At 35.5% G+C, this 20,269-nt stretch overlaps 2 protein-coding genes and 1 long non-coding RNA gene across 4 annotated transcripts; 1 reads left to right on the plus strand and 2 right to left on the minus strand.

The window, feature by feature from the left end:
* Positions 1 to 219: 219 nt before the first annotated feature.
* Positions 220 to 8,149, plus strand: LOC124434618 (serine dehydratase-like). 2 transcript variants are annotated; one of them, XM_046984507.1, is made up of 7 exons: positions 220 to 435; positions 614 to 653; positions 781 to 920; positions 1,295 to 1,339; positions 1,474 to 1,513; positions 7,608 to 7,783; positions 7,925 to 8,149. In XM_046984507.1, the coding sequence occupies exons 1-6, from the start codon at positions 256 to 258 to the stop codon at positions 7,628 to 7,630; spliced, it is 468 nt and encodes a 155-aa protein (XP_046840463.1). In that variant the 5' UTR covers positions 220 to 255; the 3' UTR covers positions 7,631 to 7,783; positions 7,925 to 8,149. The 2 variants fall into 2 exon arrangements, with proteins under 2 accessions (XP_046840463.1, XP_046840462.1); XM_046984506.1 differs by lacking the exons at positions 7,608 to 7,783; positions 7,925 to 8,149 and having other exon boundaries at positions 1,474 to 1,665.
* Positions 8,150 to 9,013: 864 nt separating this feature from the next.
* Positions 9,014 to 12,541, minus strand: LOC124434614. Its single transcript, XM_046984501.1, has one exon. It carries the CDS (start codon positions 12,382 to 12,384, stop codon positions 9,217 to 9,219), a length of 3,168 nt encoding a protein of 1,055 aa, XP_046840457.1. The 5' UTR covers positions 12,385 to 12,541; the 3' UTR covers positions 9,014 to 9,216.
* Positions 12,542 to 13,190: 649 nt separating this feature from the next.
* LOC124434624 lies at positions 13,191 to 15,028 on the minus strand. The gene is made up of 2 exons (XR_006944844.1): positions 14,945 to 15,028; positions 13,191 to 14,176 (listed from the first exon to the last, which is right to left on the minus strand). It is a non-coding gene; the product is annotated as an uncharacterized LOC124434624 (long non-coding RNA).
* Positions 15,029 to 20,269: the final 5,241 nt, after the last annotated feature.

The raw sequence follows: 20,269 nt of genomic DNA on the forward strand, positions 1-20,269 counted from the left end.
TATGCTTTTGCAATTTGTATTCAAATTTATAATGGCCGTGTATGTGTTTGGCACTCAGGAAAATGAAACTGACGTACAACCGCGTGAGTATTCGACTTTGAAGGACTGGAACTGACGTACAAACCGCGCAAGAGACTAGGACTTTGGCTTTCAATTTTATATCTATAAAATGTATTGTCGTTATCATTCCAGATATATATATATATGGAGTTCACTGATTATTATTTGCTGGAAGCAGTCATGTGACTGACTAACATGGCGGGTAACACTAAGCACTATACGAAGTCATACACATCTAATTTATATTTTCGAACTCCTTTATTACAAAGTACTTGTTTAAGCAACAAAGTTGGTTGTAATGTATACTTGAAGCTAGAGAATGTGCAGCCAGCGGGCTCTTTTAAAATTCGCGGTATTGGAAACTGCTGTAAGAAGGTGTCACAATCATTATTTTATGATTCAATAGGTTTCTTGTACTATTCCCAGATGGTATACTTCTTTAAAATATATGAGGGAAAGGGAACTTTGATATTTGATAATAATAATTGTTATATTTATCGTGGCGTGTATTTATGATTCTTAATCACTCTCTGTAATTTCTGTACTTAATTAGGCTTTAGAGAAAGGTTACACTAACATTGTATCATCGTCAGGTATGTGAGCGCACAATTTACTGCTGTAGTATTTCCTTGTAAAACTGTTTGCCATTTTCTTCCATCAAATAATGCAAGTTTTGTTGCTCAATTGTTGTTACATGTTCTCAATATTTTTCTGTTAAAGGAGGCAATGCCGGCTTGGCTGCAGCCTATGCCGGGAGAAAGCTTAAAATGCCCACAACTGTTGTTGTACCAGAAATTACACCTGATTTTACCATCGAAAGAATCAAAGAAGAAGGAGCAAATGTTATTGTAAAAGGAAAGGTAGATTATACACAACTTGTTTTCTTGTAAAAAATGTTTTATTGTTGCACACAAATGTTGAAAAGTTAACTAAGTACGGATGAGATGGGCTTGCCTAAATACTGATTTGTTGACAGCAGTTGTATTCTGAAACTCTACGGTTATGTGGGACTTTGTTAGGCAAGATGATGTTAATTTGATGTGCAGGGGGGTTGACTTGATCATCATGAACTTTGATGATTATTTATTTCACTGTAATATAATTTATTTCACTGTAATATAATTTATTTCACTGTAATATAATTTATTTCATTCATATGTTTTTCATTGTTTGTATCACCTAAATGATTTCAATTTAAATGATTTTTGTATTTTTCTTCATTAATTTCATCCAGGTTTGGGATGAAGCAAACATGCTATTGAACTTTCCAAAATTCCTGGTAATTTTTCTTGATTTACTTTTTTATATTATTAAAGTAGGGCAATGCAACCAAAATCTTTAACATTTAAAGAAAAAATTAACTGTGATGTAGCTTGCTCTGAAATTTTTGTTTATTTTCATGTTTTATGTCAGGTCACTTTCTTGTTCATCCTTTTGACCATGACGACATTTGGTAAGTTGCATTTAAATAAATCACTTTTCTTGGGATAAATGTAAGTTATGAATTATTGGAAATTATGGATATTTAATGGTTATATTGAGTATTATATAGAAAATAACTACAGAAATAGAAAATACAGTTAAAAAATGATCTGCTACTTAAAATATTTTCGTCTTAATATTAACAGTAGAGCTTTTTCTACAATCATAAATAATCGTTAACTGGAGGGTTACAGGAGAATGTCAAAGACAATAATTTGATATAATTGATTGTGCACACATTATTATAAGGCAAGCGTCACTTCCGGCAAAATGGTGCGCTTTGATTGGCTCAAAAACATTTTTGCCTGTCCATTATTTTCCCGTAATCGACCACGGTCCAAAACGCGTAATTTTACTGTCAAACGTAAACAAACTTCGTAATGCAAACAGCAAAACGCAAACAAAAACCATTTACGAATGTGAGTCGAAGGAAAACACTTGGAAAGCAGTTTAACTATCCAGACGATACAATTTGAAACGATTTATTTTTTATGAACGAAAACTAGAAAAGTGAAAACGAACCCGTAAAAACAGCAAAGACGAGAAAGAAAGCAAGCTTCGTTTCAGGTCAAATAATGCCATATAATAATCCTTTTAATAACCTCGCTTTCTCGGTCTTTACTGAGAATTATCGGACCTCTGTCTTTTTGTACAAACCTCGCCGGTCTGTACAAAAAGACATCGGTCCGTTATTTCTCCGTAAAGACCGCAAGCTCGGTTACTAAGGGCTTATTAATGCAATTAACACAAATATATATACACATACACACAACATCAGTGTCTCTGTGAAAGTTGAATACTTGTTCATTATTATTATAATGACAATGGATTACGATTAGGATTTATATCAGGATTTATATCAGGATTTATATTATGTATAATCTCTGATGATGGCCATGGTTAATTACGATGTGGACAATATTTTACAGTTTTGTGTCGTTGTGATCAGATTTGGGCAACGATTTCTTCACGGTAATATTACTGCTGCTCGAAGTTTTATCCGTGTTTCTGAAGCGATGTCTATATAAATTTAGAGTTTTAGCGTTCAAAACAAAGGCCCATGCTACAAAAAAACCTTCTAATGATGTAAATATAACAAAAAGATAGTAAAACACAGATGTTGACGTCACCACTTGACCCAGGAGACCAAATAGCCATGTAAAACCCATCAAGGTTGAAAGACGAATGTAGATGCTGAGATTTGAAGATCGTTTTCCACTTGCAGTTAGACCTGCTTGATTCTGGGCGTGTTTACGAAGTTGTATAGCGGTTCTCACAAATTCCACGACATTAAACATCAGCATTAGTATCACAGGTATCGTTACAAAATAAACGTAGGAATTTGTTCCCGTTAACCAGCAAACATCCGTCTCTCCATAACCCAAATTTATTATTTCTTCGCTGTCGAGGACGACACAAATTGCGATAAACAAGGCAGGAATGATCCATACTAAGCACAAATACGCGTAAAACAGCTTTCGTTCGTGTCCCGGCAACATTTTTGGTGCAGGGAGTTTTTTTCCAAACACCTTTCGAGTATGATGAGCAATGACAACCATGCTGAAGAAAGACGCCAGTAGAAAATAATGTTCGATGATTGCAAATGCTTTACAGATATTTTCGTTGTCAGTTACCTTGGTAAAGTTTGTGGGGAGCCAGAATATTTCAAACAATAGCAAAGTAAAGGCGAAGTTCATTATGTTTTTACCTGGCAAAGTACGTAGTTGAGGGAATATGATGTAGGTGACGAGAAGAAATGTCAAGAAAACTATGGAGATAAGAAAAAAAGACAAATGTGATATATCCAAGGGCTTCGTTGTGCACTTCACGAATTCTTTTGACAAACTTTACCACAAACGTTTGACAAGTTTTACAGAATAGTTTGAAAGAATTTCATATTCTCCATAGTAATAGGTACGAAATATCTTGAATACGTAGATAGTGAGGTTATTCATCAAGTTATATTCTTGTGGTGAATAGATAACTTCAGTTCCATTACATTTTGTGGGAACATATTTTTACATACTGTGATGTTTCCTTTTTCGCACTAAGTTTTTCTTTCCTTTCTCGGTAGTATTCATAATGTTCAAAAGTTTCATTTGTGCTTCGTATCAAAACACGTTCATTCTGCTGTAAAATATATTCTTCAGGAGTGTATGTTACCTTTCCAACACAAGCAAGGGGTCGGGATGTTGTTTTGATGATGGTATAGTTTAGATTTTTGATTTGAAGAGAAAATTCTTCCCTAAAGTATATAAATTCACGAATTCGTTTGTCAAACTCAGTGGCAATTATCGTGTTGAATAGAAATTGCAAACTTTGTTGTGGTGTTAAGATGATCTTTGTTTCCACAATGTATAACTGAATTATTGATGTTTGACGATCAGAAACTTTCGTTATATTGATGTCGAAGAATTGTTCGCGTGTCATGTTTAAGTATTTAGAAAGCGAGTTCTGAAAATCCATTGCTGCAAATAATATTTCAAACTGATTTTGCGATGGTTGTAGCCAAGACAAGACATAAAATATTTCCCTTCCATTTTCTTCTGGTGAAGGTAACCAGTTAACACGACAGACATGTAACTTATCATCATAGACCATTCCTTTTTTTTTACATCTTTCATCGTATATGGGGACTGAACTAACAACTTCATTCTGTCCTTGCGTGTGTCCAAATACAATGGATAACGACCGAGGTCGAAAACTGCCGGGGCATCTTTTAATAATTTTATCTGGAAAACATCGAAGATCGCTCACCATATCTTTGGATAAACCATTGCACACTGCACAACGTGTGTTAGTGTAATGCTCACTGCCGAATGAAACTAAATTAACATTTCCATAATCACACGATGGATCGTCTTTACCTGGTGGGCATTTATTGATAATGCTTCTCAAACAGTATCGCCTAGCTTGATCTGCTGCTGGTATAGGTCCCACGTCGTCACCGAACCGCGCATTGTATTTTTCCAGGAAGCGAATAATTTTGGTTATATTGGAAGTTTCTGGGGGTATTACTGCAGATTCAAATTTAAGGGGCCAATAATTGTACTCCATCTCATTATTACAAATTGCACAATACCTGTTAGGAAATGTTGTATTATCCTTGCATATCACTGGAAGATAACCAAAGATATCTGTTAAGATATGCAATGATGATTGTAGGAGCCGTTTTATTGGTATCTCACACTTGCTTCGTGTTGAATCGCGAGGCCATTCATATGTACATCCGCTGACCATCCAAACTCCGTCTGCGACTGTGCAAAATGCTGAATCATAATTGCCAATGTCCTCACATGTGTAGTTATATGTCTTCCTCGTTGTTTCTCCAGATGTTTGCGCTCCACAATACTTTGTGTAATCTGAACAACAATCTCCGAAAACTTCATGACAATCTGGATCACATGAGCATGTCATTTCGACAATGTTTCGCCATTCTGTCTTGTTACCGCAGCGACTTTTGCATGACATTCGAGTTGAACATGTTGGTGTGGAAGATTCTCTTGTTTTGCACAGTGAAATTAAGCCGTTAGAAACTTCATAGTTGCCGCGATCATAAAAAATTCTAGTGTTCTTCACTTTCAAAGCCAAATTCTTGTATATGGTGACGTCATTCTTGGTGAGACCAACTTTGGTCAGCTGACAACCGTTTGGGATGTATTCCTCGCAAACCACAACATCATTTCCAATATTACCGTAGTACTGTGATCTCTCATAACTTTTCCCAGTCGAGTTTATTTGAATTTTATCGTCGTCAATAACTGTATAACTGCGTTGATTGTAAATTTTTTTCCCAACACAAGATAATGGACGTGATGTAGTTTTAATTATAGTGTACGTGATGTTATTCCAAGCTATTGCATTGGATTGCTTAAAATATATGAATTCTTGAAGATTTCTCGAACTTGAAGATGCATTATAGTATATATTAAAACTCTGTTCTGGAGTTAAAACAATTGTTGAATGAACTAAATAATATAATATTGGTGTTCCTGAATAGGAAGGCAATCCAAATACCCTTAGAACTGTTTGTATACTGATGTTCTGTATCTGCGAGCTTTCAATACCATAATACTCATTCATTATACCTTTGAAGTCATTTGTATTGAACCTGTCGTTCACTGATGGACTTAACCATGTTAATGTACGAAAAGAGTCCTTGTTTCCTGTTGGTATTGGCAATAATTGAACGCATTCTTCTAATCTTACGTCGTATCCGGAACATGAACGATGTAAAGTTAATTTTGACGTAATGTTTCCATAGTCTAAATTCAATGTAAACTTTTGTGGGGATGTTAACATACAAACTTGGCTTAACAAGTCCGGGAAACATTGATAAGGTCCAAGGGGATTATTACATAAAGCACATTCGTAGTTTTTATAATACTGTCCAAAAATTGAGATTATACTCACAGGTCCATTCCTACAAGTGTCATTCGTTTTCTCATTTTGACACGAGTTCACAATTGTCTTTAAACAGTATCGTCTGGTCTGGTTAGTTTTTGGTTTTTGTGGTCCACTCCTTGGGATCTCGGCTCCGTGCATCAATAAAAAATTGATTTTTTTTTCAAAACTATATCTACTAGGTGGTAGAATGCTAGTTTTGATTTTTAAAGGAAAATATTCAAAATCACCCTTGATTCTGTTACATAGCGCGCAAAAATGGTTTCGAAACACCAAATCATATTTAATCGCCGGTAGGTACCGAGCAATGGCCGAAGCATTCCTCAAAGTTGTGACCGGTTGTTCGCATTTGTTTCGGATTATGTCGTATGGCCAGTCATGCGCACATCGTGATATCATCCATAAACCATTACCCACTTGGCACTGTCCCTTTGCATCATAATGACCCAACGACTCACATGTCCAGTTAAATTTTTTTAAAGGAATTTCCACGTTTTTTTGTTCTCCACAATATTTGACATAATCAGCACAACAATCATTAAAAATTTCATAACAAGCTACATCACAGTAACATGAAAGGCCGTCATTGCTTCTCCAGTCAGTTTTATTTCCAGTACATCGACCTGAGCAGGATTTGTCTCTTTCACAAACCGGAGGAACGTTGAAAATAGGCAATGGAGGAGGAGGTGGTATTTTTGGTGGTAGAGGTGGTGGTGAGATTGTCACATTGACGTTGGGGTTTGCATTTCGTTTAAAAATACGATGAGTGAAGTCGCCGTATGCCACTTGTTTATCTGAAAGGTCGTTGTACTTGAATGTGTAGTCACGCAAATTGGTCATATGTCTTGCTGGCGATTTACGCATGCTGCTTTGATCGCGAAACTTTTTTAAATTCACAATATGCTTGTCTTCTTTGAATTTTTCAAGATTTTTTCTATTCACATTGCCGACAACGTTGTGATATGAACTTTCAATGTTATACCTTACATCTGCTTTCTCTTCCACAGTGATTGCTGTACAAGTCACATGTAAACAAATCAAAAATTGCACAACCAATGTGCTTCGACCCAATATCTGTCTTTGACGTTTCATTTACTTACATTCAAGCTTGAATTGATAGGGCGACGCGAGTACTCCCTGAGCTTTGCTTATTTCTTCTTGTCTGTTTATCAATATTTGTGACAATTTGCCACGTTGCCAATTTGCCACGTTGCCAATTTGCCACCAACGTCACGTTTCCGTTTCCAATTGATCTCTATTCAATTCATCCTTATCGGCATTTTTTGGCATTTGTCATGGTTTTAACATTTGCCATTCATTGTTTTGCCTACGTTATTGGTAAAACAAACAATACTTTGGAAAACACACGTATACATGGTAAAACACATCTGTACATTGTGAAACCGCCAATACATAGAGAATAGTGCACATACACAGTGAAAACCATACTCGTACTTATTGGTAAAACAAGCAATACTTTCGAAAACACATTTATACATAGTAAAACACATCTGTACATTGTGAAACCTGCCAATACATAGAGAATAGTGCCTATTTACATATTTATTTCTACCAATGTTTCTGATCCCCACCAGTCCATGATGAAACATGCCTGCAATAGGCTAAATCGATAATGAATCATTTATTGTTTGTATACGTAGGTCACTGGTTATGTCATGGATAAATCCAAGGTAACACATTATATCTTGACGGGTACATGGGACAAAAAAATTGAATGTGCTGAAGTATTTTATAACAACAATACTGAGGGTGGAATGCCGAAACAGACAGCCCAAACTAGGGCACCGTTTACTTTATGGAAGATGAACGCTGTTCCGTAAGTATAATGCCTAAAGTTTTTTCTTCATGAACTGTTAAGCTGTGAGATTTTGCTTGTTTATATATATTATAAAGTAAAAACATAGTCGATAATTCAATGCATATGTTCAACATTTTCTTTCTCTGCGACTGTTTTTAGTGCTGATCGTGAACTTCAGTATAATTTTTCTGATTTTGCGATGTCGTTGAACGAGCCAGATGATTCAGTGGCTTTAACAGACTCGCGCTTCAGACCTGATCAGCGGCTTATGGAGCTAGGTAAATGGGGCGAAGCCAACTCGGCCAAAGGTAGACTTGAGGAAAAACAGCGTGCAAAACGCCGTGAGCGTGAGGCTGAGGCTGAGTTAGCAAAGCGTGAAGGTCGCGTGTTCGAGGACTACAAACCTGTGTGGTTCGAGAAAGTTCATGATGAATTATCGGGGTTAGAAATACATGTTTATAAAGGTGGTTATTGGGAGGCGAAAGAGAAACAGGATTGGTCTATGTGTCCAGATATATTTTAGGAAATGATATGAAAATACTTACAATGAAATGTTGAAAAGTAAAGAAGGAATTGGCTGAGGAGATATAGTTAAAAACGTCAAATGACGTATTATTCAATGACGTCAAATGATGTATTTGACAAAAAATTACGCACTCGAGTTATACGCTCAAAAAAATACACTTACAAAAACTGGAAGAGTCTTCGTGTTTCTCTTTAATCAGGAGCTTTTTCCTTCAAATAGAGTTAAATTCTTGTGAAGAATTCTAAATTATGCTGATATTTTTAAAAATGAAAAATTCCATTCCTTGTGTTCTGTTTGTACTCTTGACTGCGATTTCATACCTTAGATGGAAACGAAATTCTTTTCACTTACAGTAAAAAGTGCAGTGGGAAATATTTGTCGAATATTGCATTAAACCTTTATACTGTGTTATTTGTAGTAAAATGAGTGCGTCTTTTCCTCTAATTCAATCTTCAATGGTTTTCTTTTCCTAAAGCAAAACTCCGCCATAATTATTATTACTGGCTAAAGCCAGAATGTGACTAAAATTGTACATCAGAAAATGGCGAACAAAAAGACTAAGAAGGTAGATGTGCAGTATGAGACTGAATATCGAGTATAGTATACTATACTATGGGTAGAGCAAAGATTGGTAAATTGTGTTATACATTCAATCTAAATGACTTTCGCATTTTGTTTTATTTCATCTCGGTTTGGGATAAAGCAAACACGACAAAGTCTCGTTTAAACAAAGACTATACAGTATAATTATATGTGCTACGACAATTTAACAATTATTTCATACAAATGATTAACTAATGTTGTATTGTTATGCAAACATTAATACAATCAAGACAAATACACATTAACATAATATCAGCGTTTCTGTGAACGTATAATATTAGTTCAGTATCATAATAAAAATGCATAACAACGAGAATACTATTTACATTTTTGTTTCCTTGTGATCAGACTTGGATAACAATTTCCTTGTGGGATTACGACTGCTGCTCGAAGTTTTATCCGTGTTTCTGAAGCGATGTCTATATAAATTTAGAGTTTTAGCGTTCAAAACAAAGGCCCATGCTACAAAAAAACCTTCTAATGATGTAAATATAACAAAAAGATAGTAAAACACAGATGTTGACGTCACCACTTGACCCAGGAGACCAAATAACCATGTAAAACCCATCAAGGTTGAAAGACGAATGTAAATGCTGAGATTTGAAGATCGTTTTCCACTTGCAGTTAGACCTGCTTGATTCTGGGCGTGTTTACGAAGTTGTATAGCGGTTCTCACAAATTCCACGACATTAAACATCAGCATTAGTATCACAGGTATCGTTACAAAATAAACGTAGGAATTTGTTCCCGTTAACCAGCAAATATCCCTCTCTCCATAACCCAAATTTATTATTTCTTCGCTGTCGAGGACGACACAAATTGCGATAAACAAGGCAGGAATGATCCATACTAAGCACAAATACACGTAAAACAGCTTTCGTTTGTGTCCCGGCGACATTTTTGGTGCAGGTAGTTTTTTTCCAAACACCTTTCGAGTATGATGAGCAATGACAACCATGCTGAAGAAAGACGCCAGTAGAAAATAATGTTCGATGATTGCAAATGCTTTACAGATATTTTCGTTCTCAGTTACCTTGGTAAAGTTTGTGGGGAGCCAGAATATTTCAAACAATAGCAAAGTAAAGGCGAAGTTCATTATGTTTTTACCTGGCAAAGTACGTAGTTGAGGGAATATGATGTAGGTGACGAGAAGAAATGTCAAGAAAATTATGGAGATGAGAAAAAAGACAAATGTGATATATCCAAGGGCTTCGTTGTGCACTTCACGAATTCTTTTGACAAACTTTACCACAAACGTTTGACAAGTTTTTACAGAATAGTTTGAAAGAATTTCATATTCTCCATAGTAATAGGTACGAAATGTCTTGAATACGTAGATAGTGAGGTTATTCATCAAGTTATATTCTTGTGGTGAATAGATAACTTCAGTTCCATTACATTTTGTGGGAACATATTTTTTACATACTGTGATGTTTCCTTGTTTCGCACTAAGTTTTTCTTTCCTTTCTCGGTAGTATTCATAATGTTCAAAAGTTTCATTTGTGTTTCGTATCAAAACACGTTCATTCTGCTGTAAAATATAGTCTTCAGGAGTGTATGTTACCTTTCCAACACAAGCAAGGGGTCGGGATGTTGTTTTGATGATGGTATAGTTTAAATTTTTGATTTGAAGAGAAAATTCTTCCCTAAAGTATATAAATTCACGAGTTCGTTTGTCAAACTCAGTGGCATTTATCGTGTTGAATAGAAATTGCAAACTTTGTTGTGGTGTTAAGATGATCTTTGTTTCCACAATGTAGAACTGAATTATTGATGTTTGACGATCAGTAACTTCCGTGTCAGGTAGAACTGAAATATTGATGTAGAAGAATTGTTCACGTGTCATGTTTAAGTATTTAGAAAGCGAGTTCTGAAAATCCATTGCTGTAAATAATATTTCAAACTGATTTTGCGATGGTTGTAGCCAAGACAAGACATAAAATATTTCCCTTCCATTTTCTTCTGGTGAAGGTAACCAGTTAACACGACAGACATGTAATTTATCATCATAGACCAATCCTTTTTTTTCACATCTTTCATCGTATATGGGGACTGAACGAATAACTTCATTCTGTCTTCGCTTGTGTCCAAGTACAATGGATAACGACCGAGTTTGCCAACCGCTGGGGCATGTTTTACTAATTTCATATGGAAAACATTGAAGATTGCTCACCCTATCTTTGGATAAACCATCGCACACTGCACAACGTGTGTTAGTGTAATGAAGATTGCCGAATGAAACTAAATTAAGATTTCCATAATCACACGATGGATCCTCTTTACCTGGTGGGCATTTATTGATAATGCTTCTCAAACAGTATCGCCTAGCTTGATCTGCTGCTGGTCCCACGTCGCCACCGAACCGCGCATTGTATTTTTCCAGGAAGCGAATAATTTTGGTTATATTGGAAGTTTCCGGGGGCATTACTGCAGATTTAAATTTCAGCGGCCAATAATTGTACTCCATCTCATTATTACAAATTGCACAATACCTGTTACGAAATGTTGTATTATCCTTGGATATCACTGGAAGATAACCAAAGATATTTGTTAAGATATCCAATGATTGTGGGAGCTGTTTTATTGGTATCTCACACTTGCTTCGCGTTGAATCGCGAGGCCATTCATATGTACATCCGCTGACCATCCAAACTCCGTCTGCGACTGTGCAAAATGATGAATCATAATTGCCAAAGTCCTCACATGTGTAGTTATATGTCTTCCTCGGTGTTTCTCCAGATGTTTGCGCTCCACAATACTTTGTGTAATCTGAACAACAATCTCCGAAAACTTTATGACAATCTTGATCACATGAGCATGTCATTTCGACAATGTTTCGCCATTCTGTCTTGTTACTGCAGCGGCCTTTGCATGACACTCGAGTTGAACAAGTTGGTGTGGAAGATTCTCTTGTTTTGCATAGTGAAATTAAGCCGTTAGAAACTTCATAGTTGCCGCGATCATAAAACATTCTAGTGTTCTTCACTTTCAAAGCCAAATTCTTGTATATGGTGACGTCATTCTTGGTGAGACCAACTTTGGTCAGCTGACAACCGTTTGGCATGTATTCCTCGCAAACCACAACATAATTTCCAATATCACCGTAGTACTGTGATCTCTCATAAGTTTTCCCAGTCGAGTTTATTTGAATTTTATCGTCGTCAATAACTGTATAACTGCGTTGATTGTAAATTTTTTTCCCAACACAAGATAATGGACGTGATGTAGTCTTAATTATAGTGTACGTGATGTTATTCCATGTTATTGCTTTGGATTGCTTAAAATATATGAGTTCTTGAAGATTTCTCGAACTTGAAGATGTATTATAGTATATATTAAAACTCTGTTCTGGAGTTAAAACAATTTTTGAATGAACTAAATGATATAATATCGGTGTTCCTGAATAGGAAGGCAATCCAAATACCCTTAGAACTGTTTGTATATTGATGTTCTGTATCTGCGAGCTTTCAATACCATAATACTGATTCATTATACCTTTGAAGTCATTTTTATTGAACCTGTCGTTTGCTGCTGGACTTAACCATGTTAAAATACGAAAAGAGTCCTTGTTTCCTGTTGGTATTGGCAATAATTGAACGCATTCTTCTAATCTTACGTCGTATCCGGAACATGTACGATGTAAAGTTAATTTTGACGTAATGTTTCCATAGTCTAAATTCAATGTAAACTTTTGTGGGGTGTTAACATACAAATTGGTTAAAAGTCCGGAAACATTGATAAGGGGATTGTTACATAAAGCGCATTCGAGTTTTATAATACCGTCCAAAATTGAGATTATACTCACAGGTCCATTCCTACAAGTGTCATTCGTTTTGTTATTTTCACACGAATTCACAATTGTCCTTGAACAGTATCGTCTGGTCTGGTTAGTTTTTGGTTTTTGTGGTCCACTCCTTGGGAACTCGGCTCCGTGCATCAATAAAAAATTGATTTTTTTTTCAAAACTATATCGATTAGGTGGTAGAATGCTAGTTTTGATTTTTAAAGGAAAATATTCAAAATCACCCTTGATTCTGTTACATAGCGCGCAAAAATGGTTTCGAAACACCAAATCATATTTAATCGCCGGTAGGTACCGAGCAATGCCCGAAGCATTCCTCAAAGTTGTGACCGGTTGTTCGCATTTGCTTCGGATTATGTCGTATGGCCAGTCATGCGCACATCGTGATATCATCCATAAACCATTACCCACTTGGCACTGTCCCTGCATCAAAATGACCCAACGACTCACATGTCCAGTTAAATTTTTTTAAAGGAATTTCCACGTTTTTTTGTTCTCCACAATATTTGACATAATCAGCACAACAATCATTAAAAATTTCATAACAAGCTACGTCACAGTAACATGAAAGGCCGTCATTGCTTCTCCAGTCAGTTTTATTTCCAGTACATCGACCTGAGCAGGATTTGTCTCTTTCACAAACCGGAGGAACGTTGAAAATAGGCAATGGAGGAGGAGGTGGTATTTTTGGTGGTAGAGGTGGTGGTGAGATTGTCACATTGACGTTGGGGTTTGCATTTCGTTTAAAAATACGATGAGTGAAGTCGCCGTATGCCACTTGTTTATCTGAAAGTTCATTGTACTTGAATGTGTTGTCACGCAAATTGGTCATATGTCTTGCTGGCGATTTACGCATGCTGCTTTGATCGCGAAACTTTTTTAAATTCACAATATGCTTGTCTTCTTTGAATTTTTCAAGATTTTTTCTATTCACATTGCCGATAACGTTGTGATATGATTTTTCAATATTGTACTTTACATCTGCTTTCTCTTGCACAGTCATTGCTGTACAAGTCACATGTAAACAAATCAAAAATTGCACAACCAATGTGCTTCGACCCAACATCTGTCTTTGACGTTTCATTTACTTACATTCAAGCTTGAATTGATAGGGCGACGCGAGTACTCCTTGAGCTTTACTTATTTCTTCTTGTCTGTTTAACAATATTTGTGACAATATTTATTATTTGTATACATAAGAGTCTTTGAAAGATTATGTAGTTTTATATAGGTGATAAGCTATAAGCCGCTATGTTTTGTACACTGCCTGATAAAAAGTGACCGTTATGCTAATATACCATCTGCGATAGAAAGGAGAACACGTGTTGTTATTATTCTTGTTGTTTTTTGGAACTGTGAAATAAAAAATATCTTCATCAAACCTGTTGTTAAAATTTGTGAAGTGTTGGGAGAAACTTGGGAGGCGATCCCCAACATAGTGGGACCTCCGACGGGATATTTGGCTGTGGTTTAGTTCAATCTAGCACAAATTTAACTGGATGGTGCGTGGCGTGAATATATCGATGATGACCGAGACAGTAGACGAAAGCAAAGGGAATTGACTGGCAAATTCAAAGCATTAAGCTTTGCCATCAGAAAATCAACCGAAGTAATGGATTCTACAAAAGTAGAGTTTTTAACGCGACAAATCAGTTCGGTAACGAATCGGATAAAAACAGTGTGTTGTCAAACTTTTTCTGGATCTAATCTGCATAAGCTGATATTCTGATAGGAGAGAAAAACCATTCATTTTTTACTATTTTATAGAAATTATTCGTGTCTCAGTTATTCTATAGTCCATACTCTGTGCAATTTTGGTTGCTTTATACTTTGTTATATCTATCAATGTCTATCCGTTTCTATCAATATCTATCCATCATAAAATATCTATCAATATCTGTTCATATAAACACATGTAGTACATTAAATTAATGTCGATTATGAATCAAAACTCACATTTCTAGTTTTAAAATTTTTATCATTGAACATAGGCTCTACTTATTTTACTCATATTCATTTTTACAAACACAACGCTGCATTGTCATGGCTTTTGTGTCGACACCATTGCAAAAACAAACATTTAGTTCAACGCCTGATGCCTGAAGTCTCAAACTTAATAAAAACAACAGTCGGCGGTTGTTAAGATTAACAAAAGTTGTGTAGTTTATCACGTTTATCAACAACAAGTGCGTTTTATACACTGAACATTTCGTGCAATAGAAATATTTCATTTTCCCATATTACAAACCTGTGACTGTTGAGTTCGAGTTACTCGCCATATCTCTTTCTTAGTATACTCTATACCTTCAGTAACAACCACGAGTGAACTTAATGATCGAACTGATTTTTATTTTTTTTACAGAGCAGTATTTATACTATTTATTACAAACAACAAATAATATTATTGGTCGGAGTAGTTCCTCTGTTTAAGCTATATATGGTACATAAGGAAATTAAACTAACGTCAATGACTGTTCCTTGGCTCTTAGCCGTGTGGGAACGGATACATTAATAAACTAAACTACGCACACAGGGGCGGATCCAGGATTTTCAATTCCTTAGTCGGAAAGGCGTGGTCGAACAAAATTTTAATAAATGGGCGTGGTCGCATTAGCTAAAAATTCTGCTAACGCAACATTGTTAATATGATGAATTATAAGGACTGTTTCACCCTATATCAGAGCTCATCAGCATGCCTAGGAAATGGCACCCTCACCACGTGAAAATGCAATTCCGACATGGACAGCCTCAACGTAATGAGAAGCCTTAAACAAAAAGAGAGCAGTCTGGTTTTAAGGCGCCAGATACTCGCCTTCCACAATACTTTGTGTAATCTGAACAACAATCTCCGAAAACTTCATGACAATGAAGTTTTAATATGATGAATATGTTTTAATATGTTTTCTTTAGAGCAGGATTTGTCTCTTTCACAAACCGGAGGAGCGTTGAAAATAGGCAATGGAGGAGGAGGTGGTATTTTTGGTGGTAGAGGTGGTGGTGAGATTGTCACATTGACGTTGGGGTTTGCATTTCGTTTAAAAATACGATGAGTGAAGTCGCCGTATGCCACTTGTTTATCTGAAAGTTCATTGTACTTGATGTGTTGTCACGCAAATTGGTCATATGTCTTGCTGGCGATTTACGCATGCTGCTTTGATCATGAAACTTTTAAATTTACAATATGCTTGTCTTCTTTGAATTTTTCAAGATTTTTTCTATTCACATTGCCGACAACGTTGTGATATGATTTTTCAATATTGTACCTTACATCTGCTTTCTCTTGCACAATGATTGCTGTACAAGTCACATGCAAACAAATCAAAAATTGCACAACCAATGTGCTTCGACCCAACATCTCTCTTTCACGTTTCATTTACTTACATTCAAGCTTGAATTGATAGGGCGACGCGAGTACTCCTTGAGCTTTACTTATTTCTTCTTGTCTGTTTAACAATATTTGTGACAATATTTAATATTTATATACATAAGAGTCTTTGAAAGATTATGTAGTTTTATATAGGTGATAAGCTATAAGCCGCTATGTTTTGTACACTGCCTGATAAAAAGTGACCGTTATGTTAATATACCATCTGCGATAGAAAGGAGAACACGTGTTGTTATTATTCTTGTTGTTTTTTGGGACTGTGAAATAAAAATATCTTCATCAAACCTGTTGTTAAAATTTGTGAAGTGTTGGGAGAAACTTGGGAGGCGATCCCCAACATAGTGGCACCTCCGACGGGATAATGGCTGTGGTTTAGTTCAATCTAAGGCACAAATTTAACGGGATATTGGTGCGTGGCTTGAATATAATATCGATGATGACCGAGACAGTAGACGAAAATCAAAGGGAATTGACTGGCAAATTCAAAGCATTAAGCTTTGCCATCAGAAAATCAACCGAAGTAATGGATTCTACAAAAGTAGAGGTTTTAACGCGACAAATCAGTTCGGTAACGAATCGGATAAAAACAGTGTGTTGTCAAACTTTTTCTGGATCTAATCTGCATAAGCTGATATTCTGATAGGAGAGAAAAACCATTCATTTTTTACTATTTTATAAAAATTATTCGTGTCTCGGTTATTCTATAGTCCATACCCTGTGCAATTTTGGTTGCCTTATACTTTGTTATATCTATCAATGTCTATCCATTTCTATCAATATCTATCCATCATTGTCGCAGAATTCACTGAGTTCGTCCAGAAAATTGATCTGCACTCTGATTCGGTTTGTTTTATGGAGTTTATTAGCAATGAACAATCTACACAATCACCCCGACCATTACAAATTTGAGTCTATTTATAAGTTTACATTTCGTGACTTACGTGCACTACTACAACATGAATTAATTAAGAGAGAAAATACTTAGGAAGTGTTAAGTATATACACCCTAATTTTTAATTATAATTTTGGCATACATAAAACTCTGCATGGAAACTTATAAAATCTGGCATGCAATAAAAAAATATAAATGAAATATCCTAAATTATACAACAATCAAAATATCTATCAATATCTGTTCATATAAACACATGTAGTACATTAAATTAATGTCGATTATGAATCAAAACTCACATTTCTAGTTTTAAGAATTTTTTATCATTGAACATAGGCTCCTACTTATTTTACTCATATTCATTTTTACAAACACAACGCTGCATTGTCCTGGCTTTTGTGTCGACACCATTGCAAAAACAAACATTTAGTTCAACGCCTGATGCCTGAAGTCTCAAACTTAATAAAAACAACAGTCGGCGGTTGTTAAGATTAACAAAAGTTGTGTAGTTTATCACGCTTATATACTTTTCCAATATTTAGTCGTTATAAGACGTAGAAACGTTTATTTTAGCAGATCTTACAACTAGGTTTTGCCGACATACCAAGTGTAAGCCCAGACAACAACAAGCGCGTTTTATACACTGAACATTTCGTGCAATAGAAATATTTCATTTTCCCATATTACAAACCTGTGACCAACAAATGAGTTATACGTTTAATTTATTATTTGTATACATAAGAGTCTTTGAATGATTATGTAGTTTTATATAGGTGATAAGCGATAAGCCGCTATGTTTTGTACACTGCCTGATAAAAAGTGACCGTTATGCTAATATACCAAGTTTTTCTAGCATTGCAAAATGTCTAGGAGCGCAAAGAGCGTGAAACGAAGCCTACAGCTGGTTATCTCGTCATAAAGTTATTTCTTATGTTGTAAACGACACTAATGCTGTCGACGCTTGTCTAAAATTTGCTGGTAATTAGATTGTCAGAGACTCGCCTTCTTTTAGATGAGTAGTTGTAACAAACACTTGAGCGCACCAATAGTAAGCAAGGAACATGGGGTGATATGCAAATTGCGATAGAAAGGAGAACACGTGTTGTTATTATTCTTGTTGTTTTTTGGGACTGTGAAATAAAAATATGTCCATCAAACCTGTTGTTAAAATTTGTGAAGTATTGGGAGAAACTTGGGAGGCGATCCCCAACATAGTGGCACCTCCGACGGGATACTTGGCTGTGGTTTAGTTCAATCTAAGGCACAAATTTAACGGGATATTGGTGCGTGGCGTGAATATAATATCGATGATGACCGAGACAGTAGACGAAAAGCAAAGGGAATTGACTGGCAAATTCAAAGCATTAAGCTTTGCCATCAGAAAATCAACCGAAGTAATGGATTCTACAAAAGTAGAGTTTTTAACGCGACAAATCAGTTCGGTAACGAATCGGATAAAAACAGTGTGTTGTCAAACTTTTTCTGGATCTAATCTGCATAAGCTGATATTCTGATAGGAGAGAAAAACCATTCATTTTTTACTATTTTATAAAAATTATTCGTGTCTCGGTTATTCTATAGTCCATACCCTGTGCAATTTTGGTTGCCTTATACTTTGTTATATCTATCAATGTCTATCCATTTCTGTCAATATCTATCCATCATTGTCGCAGAATTCACTGAGTTCGTCCAGAAAATTGATCTGCACTCTGATTCGGTTTGTTTTATGGAGTTTATTAGCAATGAACGATCTACACAATCACCCCGACCATTACAAATTTGAGTCTATTTATAAGTTTACATTTCGTGACTTACGTGCACTACTACAACATGAATTAATTAAGAGAGAAAATACTTAGGAAGTGTTAAGTATATACACCCTAATTTTTAATTATAATTTTGGCATACATAAAACTCTGCATGGAAACTTATAAAATCTGGCATGCAATAAAAAAATATAAATGAAATATCCTAAATTATACAACAATCAAAATATCTATCAATATCTGTTCATATAAACACATGTAGTACATTAAATTAATGTCGATTATGAATCAAAACTCACATTTCTAGTTTTAAGAATTTTTTATCATTGAACATAGGCTCCTACTTATTTTACTCATATTCATTTTTACAAACACAACGCTGCATTGTCCTGGCTTTTGTGTCGACACCATTGCAAAAACAAACATTTAGTTCAACGCCTGATGCCTGAAGTCTCAAACTTAATAAAAACAACAGTCGGCGGTTGTTAAGATTAACAAAAGTTGTGTAGTTTATCACGCTTATATACTTTTCCAATATTTAGTCGTTATAAGACGTAGAAACGTTTATTTTAGCAGATCTTACAACTAGGTTTTGCCGACATACCAAGTGTAAGCCCAGACAACAACAAGCGCGTTTTATACACTGAACATTTCGTGCAATAGAAATATTTCATTTTCCCATATTACAAACCTGTGACCAACAAATGAGTTATACGTTTAATTTATTATTTGTATACATAAGAGTCTTTGAATGATTATGTAGTTTTATATAGGTGATAAGCGATAAGCGGCTATGTTTTGTACACTGCCTGATAAAAAGTGACCGTTATGCTAATATACCAAGTTTTTCTAGCATTGCAAAATGTCTAGGAGCGCAAAGAGCGTAAAACGAAGCCTACAGCTGGTTATCTCGTCATAAAGTTATTTCTTATGTTGTAAACGACACGGATGCTGTCGACGCTTGTCTAAAATTTGCTGGTAATTAGCAGTGTTGCCACTCACTATTTTACAAATTCCCAAGATTTTGAGCAAAAAGTCCCAAGATCCTTTAAAATATCCCAAGATCCCCCACAGTCGTTTCTGGGGGACCCCTTTGTCATGGGTACACGATTAGCCGCACTAATGAACGCATAATGTAAGGACTGGAATGAATTGATTTTTGTTTTAATTTTAATTTCATAAAAATCGATAGTTTATGTATATAAGTGTTGAAATGATCAAATATAGTTCGTGAAACGCCCTATTGCCATATTCACTCCCTCCTGATTTCTACTGTTCAATAGTAAAGACAACCAAGAAATGCAATACCAATTAATAATATTTTCGATGGAAAGAAATGCTTCAGCGTTTTATGGAATACACGTACATTAATTTAAAGAATATCCACGGTAAACGAACTTATATTATGTTCAAATAAACATCAGATTCAGACGGCATCTTCAGTGGGAGGGTGTGAGGTTGTCGCTTATTTATAAACACTTGTCACACTTATTTATAAATTCATAATACGAGATAATATTACCTATAAAA

Source organism: Xenia sp. Carnegie-2017, unplaced genomic scaffold (genome assembly GCF_021976095.1).
Source record: "Xenia sp. Carnegie-2017 unplaced genomic scaffold, XeniaSp_v1 HiC_scaffold_14, whole genome shotgun sequence".
NCBI classification, from domain to species: Eukaryota; Metazoa; Cnidaria; class Anthozoa; order Malacalcyonacea; family Xeniidae; genus Xenia; species Xenia sp. Carnegie-2017.